The 6538-nt window shown below is 38.0% G+C and overlaps 1 protein-coding gene across 2 annotated transcripts; it reads right to left on the bottom strand.

The window, feature by feature from the left end:
• Positions 2448–5587, bottom strand: LOC109232428. Of its 2 annotated transcripts, none has more exons than XM_019398189.1 (2): positions 5420–5587; positions 2448–5204 (listed from the first exon to the last, which is right to left on the bottom strand). In XM_019398189.1, the coding sequence occupies exon 2, from the start codon at positions 5149–5151 to the stop codon at positions 2686–2688; it is 2466 nt and encodes an 821-aa protein (XP_019253734.1). In that variant the 5' UTR covers positions 5152–5204; positions 5420–5587; the 3' UTR covers positions 2448–2685. The 2 variants fall into 2 exon arrangements, with proteins under 2 accessions (XP_019253734.1, XP_019253733.1); XM_019398188.1 differs by having other exon boundaries at positions 5436–5587.

Genomic DNA, 6538 nt, shown 5'->3' with positions numbered 1-6538 from the left:
TCATTATCCAACCCATTTTTTAATGGATAATATGGATGGATAACTGTATTCTTTTATCCATTTTGGCAACGCTATTTCGAACAATAATGTCATGAGATTGAATTTTGGTGGTATTTTGATCATTTCGGTTCAATTGTACCACTCCTGCTCTTTTTGTATAATATGTGCAAAAATAATAGAGAAATTTTCATAAAGCACTATCTTTTGGTAGTAATTAGCCATCTATAGATACCATTTGCTATATTACGGATAATAGATACCTTTTGTGTGGTTATAAGATGTATTTGATGTATTTAAGCTATAGTATTCATGAATACAGTAGCAAAAATAGGCGTGAATCAGGGAAGTCTAGCTAATCAGTTGTTGTATTCGAGTGTATTCGACTGTATTCATGGAGTGAAACATGGGATTACAGCTGGACAGATTATTGTATTCAACTGTATTCGACTGTATTCATGGTGTGAAATAGGGGATTACACTGTTTTCAAAACGGAAAGTGAATCAATTAACATAATAGACTCCTAATATAACTCAACAAACTCAATTATAACACACAAATTTTGTATTTTCAATTATAAAAAAGATTCTCAACAGAAAATACCCCAAAAACATAGCAATCTTCAGAAAAATTATATAATACATTTGAATACATAAATTATATTAATTAAAAAACCATATGAATACATTCATGGAATATAGCGAGACAATGAATATAATGAAATACATATAATACAGCGGGATACATTGAAATACAATGAAAAAAAAGACAATGAATACAATGAAATACATGGAATACAACGAGATACATTGAATTACAACAAGAAACCCTAAAACCCTAATGGATCTATTCAAGCAACCTGCAGCAAAACGGCTAAAACGGGTCTTCTGAATTTGTGTTGCTTCATCAATTCCCTCAAATTCCACATATCCCTGCTATCTTTTTCTTTGTTTATTTTCCGTTCTAGTTGTTTGAATCATGATCCCTAAAGGATCCCGATTATTTATGCCAAAGCAGAACTCAAAGAAGAAGAGGCTGACTTGCAAACAATCATGAAAAGAGAGGATGGCAATTCTTTGGTTTTCGTTCATTTAGAGTACATAAATCGTCTTCAGTTTTGATATGGATTTCCATGGCGGTTGAGGGAGAGATACTGGCGTATTGAGAGAGAGAGAGGGTGGAGAAAAATCTGAAAGAATAAGAGAGAAAAATAATACAAAGAGTATTTTATGGCTTAAGAGCAGGAGGGAACCATAAATAGATATTTGGCTATAAAAATCAAAAGGTATCTATAGAATATAATTTTTTAAAAGGGTATTTATTTAAAATAAATAAGGTATCAACCTTTGCTATAGGAGGTAAAAATTCCAAAATAATACTACTACTCTTTTGAAAAATAATGCATTTAACTTGAAATGGAATGAGTATCTGTTACAAAAGCTAGGAACAAAAAGTTCACACTTCTTGTATAGTAGGATCGTTGAGATTCCTCAATTCTTGGTAAGAAGCCTTGAATTCGAGCTTTAAGAATGCAGAGCTTCTTGCTCGGAAATGCTTTACCCCATAGTGGGCCTACCTAGAACAATCTAAGATTAATTGGACCAATGAGCTTCCAACACCGAATGGTTACAAAAAATAAGGTTTGTGACGGACCTGATGCCTTTTACAATCAAGCTACAGATTGAACTATTGAAGTGCGAAAGTTGGTACTATGATTAATGTGTGCTTAATAGGAGGAAACATGACATACTCCTGAGTAGTGTTGAAAGCCACAATAGCCTACGAAAAGCACAACTTGGCATTACCCTGTGCGTTATGCCAAGTCTGGTTTTAAAGCCATATGAGCCAATCACTATTTGGCAAAGGTTAAATTTAACAGCACAATCTTTCTTATCATCTCCTTCCTCCTGTTCTTTGAGGTGATCAACCCCTTAATCCTTCTCTACTGTCACCGGTTCAGGTAATTGTGATTCATATAAATCACAAACACGACTTTAACTTAATTGGAAATAAGCTGAAATCTGGGGTTTTCGGGGAACTGTAAACAAGTTTGGTGCCAAACCTGTTACCACAATTTAGTTCACAAGTCAAGCCCCTATAAACAACTGGAGTAATTCATTAATAATTACTCTAGAAGTAATTGGAAATGTTGATTTGTGACTAAGTTTTTCCTCTACTGCTTTCCTTTTGTAGTCTGAAAATTCACTGTTCTGAGATATTCAAAGCACGTTTATAAGTAACAGCATCTCATGTGAGATGTGCTTGGAGCCTTGAGTATGCATCTTAAGGAACACAATAGTTTTTTCTCAGAACATGTATCTTTTGGCAAAATATACTTTGACTGGACTGTTCCCACAAGCAGAGGGTGAGACCATTTTTACTTTTTCATATGGGGTTTTGGAGGGGGCAGGGGGTGGGGGTGTTGAAGATGAAGGCATGAGGCTGCAGATTCAGGTAATCCAAAAGCAGCTGCAGCTCCTAACTCTAACACTATCATCAGTCAAAGTACATGCAACTGTATAGTAATTTGAGTAAATCAATTGTATAAAGCTAGCATCCTATGCTCCTACTTCATACATGAACCTAACAGAAAGTATCCTAATCAACATAAACCGGACCATATACTAACACTATCAACAAAAGATCAAGTTTAACCAACCAGCTTCACATCCTACAAAACAGTTCCTCTATGGGTTTGTTGATGTCACTGCACTAACCTTCTCCAGCAAGCCTTTTATCTCATCCTCCAACTCCGCCTTCTCCTCTGTCGTAATCTTACCATTGCATTTTTCCAGGATTGACGACATCCCCTTCAGCTTCTGCTTGATTAGTTGCACCTGTGACTTCCCCTTAGCTGATCTCAGCGAAGAAAGTGGAATCTCGGGGTTTGAAGGATAAATGAGCCTAAAGTTAGCTTCAGCAGCACCAAAAGGACTTTGCTTTACCGATTCTTGGAAGGCCTCTTCAGCATCTGAACCACGCATGTAAACAACTTGAACAGAGTTTGAATCATGTAACACTTTTGTTTCCTTTTCATTCAGATCCCCAAACTTGTTATATATTTGGGTAACTTCATCATCTGACGGCAAAGAAAAACCAGCTGAGAATGTCACCATCAGAATCACAGGTGAAGTTTCTGTACCAGCTTCCTCATCTTCTGTTCCCTGACTAGACGGCCGAGATTTTCTCTTCTTTCCTGTTTTCACTTTGTGATATTGCTTGTAGTTTGATCCGTCCAGATAGACTGAGTTCCTGAAGGTGGAGATGAAACCTCTGGTCTTCTCAAGAGATCTATTCTTCGAGAAAAGAGGGTTGACAGCAGTAGACTGGACCTCAGAGAGTACCTCGTCAACCGATGAATCGATATCCATGGTGTCAAAAGTCATGTCAAACCGTTCAGCCTTTTTCTTCTTTACAGCTTCATTGCCATTGGTTGCAGGGGAAGATAAAATATGCCGAGCAGCATTTGCCATCCGCTCACCAATCCTGGTTATCTCAGAAATTTTCTGAGATTCTGCTTCCAGTTCTCTCTTCAAGTTTGGTTTTCCTGCAGTCAACGTAGGGCTCATATAAGGAGGTGATAAATACTTGCTCTTCTTTCTTTCCCTTGACAGAGGTCCCCCATTTGTGTCCTGCTGATCACCAATTTCATCACGCTCAGGAATTGAAACACTGAGGTTCTTTGTTTTAGCCAAGTCAGTGTCACCAGATTTGTTGCCTACCCTCTTACCAACTTTTTCATCAACACTCTTAGAACTGCTAGTGTGACCTTTAGCTTGCTCACCAGACTTCCTCCTCCTTTTCTTCTCAGACAATTCAACAGGCGAAGGTGAAGAATCTTCCATGAGTTCAGCCACACTTTTCTGCTTTCTTTTGTGAGAGATCTTGTCACAAGCAGTCAGAGGCCCCTTTGCAGGGACAGATTTTGGAGTTTCTTCTTCTGATGGACCCAGAATAGGAACCTCGATGGGTATGCTGAAGTCATTTGCATCTACAACTTGATCCTTCTTGTCCTCAAGGCCTTCAACTTGCCGGGGTTCACAATATAGAGCCAAAGGGCATCCACATGTAGCACGATAAAAAGCAGATAGCCAACTTTTCAGGACAGCAAACTCAAGTATATTGGAATTAGAATTGGTTTGTGCATAATGCTTTAGAACTTTAAGTATTCCAGCAGGTTCATACTGAGAAAGTAGTAGTCTGACAGTTTCTCCTTCAGGCACTCGAACTCCCTTTTTAATTCCAGCATTCACTGCCAGTGGCCAACTGAGTCCACCACGACTCTCTTCAGAGATGCATTGGCAAGTCATACCAAACTCCACAAGCACACTAATTTCATCCAAGGCCTTTTCAACAGCATATAAGAAGCTCTTGGAAGCGCTCTGCTTCGACATTTTTTCAAAGTTGTCCGCAAAAGGTACCAACTGCGCAGGGGGGCACCAAGAAAATGAGCCATCTCCAAAGTATGCAACTAGCAATCGACCTGTTTGACTAAACTTCAAAGCAAAGTCTGAGGCACAGGAAGCATCATAAATACGTCCCGGCCACCACGGATGACTCTTAATCTTGCCCCAAACAAAATCACCCACAGTATACACATGTTTTACACTCCTTGCATCTTCCCCAGAATTATCATCTTCTGTTCCCCCATCAACCATCTCATTTTCCATTTTCTCAGTTTCATTCTCCTCTACATTCATTCCCTTAAAAAAATGCCCGGATCCTTGCTCTTCTTCTGTCCCTTGACTACCCTGCACTGTACCACTCCTCTCAACGTCTTTTCCCCCATCAACAGCATCAACCATCTCAGTTTCTGTTTGCTCAGCTCCATTCTCCTCTCCATTTCCCTTACTACCACACTCTTTTAAACTCCCATCAACATTTTCCAGTGACCGATGAACTTCCACCAAAAGAGAAATTCCATCACCACTGGACTTGTTCCCAGTCACAACAACTGGCCCGGTAGTAGCACCAGTATCCGCATTTCCATTAACATTCAGTTGGTGATCAACTTGAGAAACCCTAGGAGCCTTATCAAGCAACACATGTACAGGGACAGAACCAGTATCAGCCATTAGGGTTTCAGAATCAAGTGCTTCAGCTGCCAACCCAGTTAGGGTTTTGGTTTTCTCTGTGTTTTGGTCTATCGACATATCAAAAAAATGTCACATAAACTTATCCACTTCAGTTTTGCGGTAATCCACTTCTGCAAATAATAAAAATTACACTAACCTAGCTCAGAAGAATTCCCAAAATATACAATTACAGAGATAGATATAAAACGCCATAAAGAAACAGCTAAATATTAAAAATTAAACATTTCCATAACTTAGGGTTCCAATTTCTCGTCCTTAAAAGGCATACATACATACATATAAAAGAAAAAACGAATAATTTTAGGAAGGGGAAACGAAAACAAACCAGAAATCGACCGTACCTCTGTTCTTTCAAAAGAGAGAAATTTTGTAGAGAGAGAGAGAGAGTAAATGAGTTCTGTGCGTTTGTAAAAACCGCAGAGAGTATATAGGGTGCTTGTCTTTTTGTTTTTCAGCTTGGACTCTGGACAATTGTACAGTTTGCTAATTTTGCGTTCCTATCGTCTCTCTCATTTTCATTTATTTCTATCGTCTAAAGAGATTATTAGGTGGACGGTTGAGATCTAATTCCCAGGCGGTGGGCCGTGGGTTAGACTTAGTGCTGTTTTTACTGTTTAGCATCTCCTATGCAGCTACAGTAATTTTTAGGGATCTCCTTTGAAATTTTGAATCATCACTCCTTACCGCTCTTTTTTTCTTTTGGCACACCTAGGGCTGATCAAAACCGAACCGTAATCGAAAATCGAGCCGTAAAATTGGCTTAATGACTTATTGGTATCGGTTTATCGGATTAATGAATAGTGAACGGATTGAAATTTTATAATTAACGGCTTATCGGTTTGGGGACGGATTATTCAATTTTCTTAACGGTTAACTCGTTAACCCGTTAAGAATTTTTATATTTTTATACCCGTATGTATATTAAATATCTCTTCCACTATTTGACAAAGTAGCAGTTATTATTCACGTTCAGAAGGTTCACTAAGACACTAAGAGGTCGTTTGGTAGCTGGTTAGAAGAAAGGTTATTCATGTATAAGGGGTAAAATAACTTATACCATGTTTGGTAGGCAATAGTTATTTTGTATAAGATTCTGCATAACTAATACCATGTTTGGTTGACATTTTTCAATTATGCATAAATAATATATGTATAAGTTATGAGTCAATCTGTGTATTATTTATGCGGGGTAGAAGATGGAATAACTAATACATGTATTAGTAATACATAGATAAAATACTGAAATGACAAATTTACCCCTATCACTTTACACATAAGGCTTCCTTATTTCTCTGCCAACCAGTCAACAGGTTTCACTTGCTTTCACTTGCCAACTATATACCTTGTCTTCTCTCATTTTTAAAGAACAAACTAGCAAAAGCAAACTGGAGAAACCACTAGAAAATGAAAATACCAAAACTAAGAAGTGAAAATCAAATATGTC

This window comes from Nicotiana attenuata, chromosome 9 (genome assembly GCF_001879085.1).
Source record: "Nicotiana attenuata strain UT chromosome 9, NIATTr2, whole genome shotgun sequence".
NCBI classification, from domain to species: domain Eukaryota; kingdom Viridiplantae; phylum Streptophyta; class Magnoliopsida; order Solanales; family Solanaceae; genus Nicotiana; species Nicotiana attenuata.
Note: the sequence above shows the minus strand (reverse complement) of the source record. Positions and strands in the feature narration are given on the sequence as shown.

What these genes read in the sequence shown, in the direction of transcription:
- LOC109232428 (XM_019398189.1), bottom strand. Translation starts at nt 5,151, where the DNA reads ATGTCGATAGACCAAAACACAGAGAAAACCAAAACCCTAACTGGGTTG.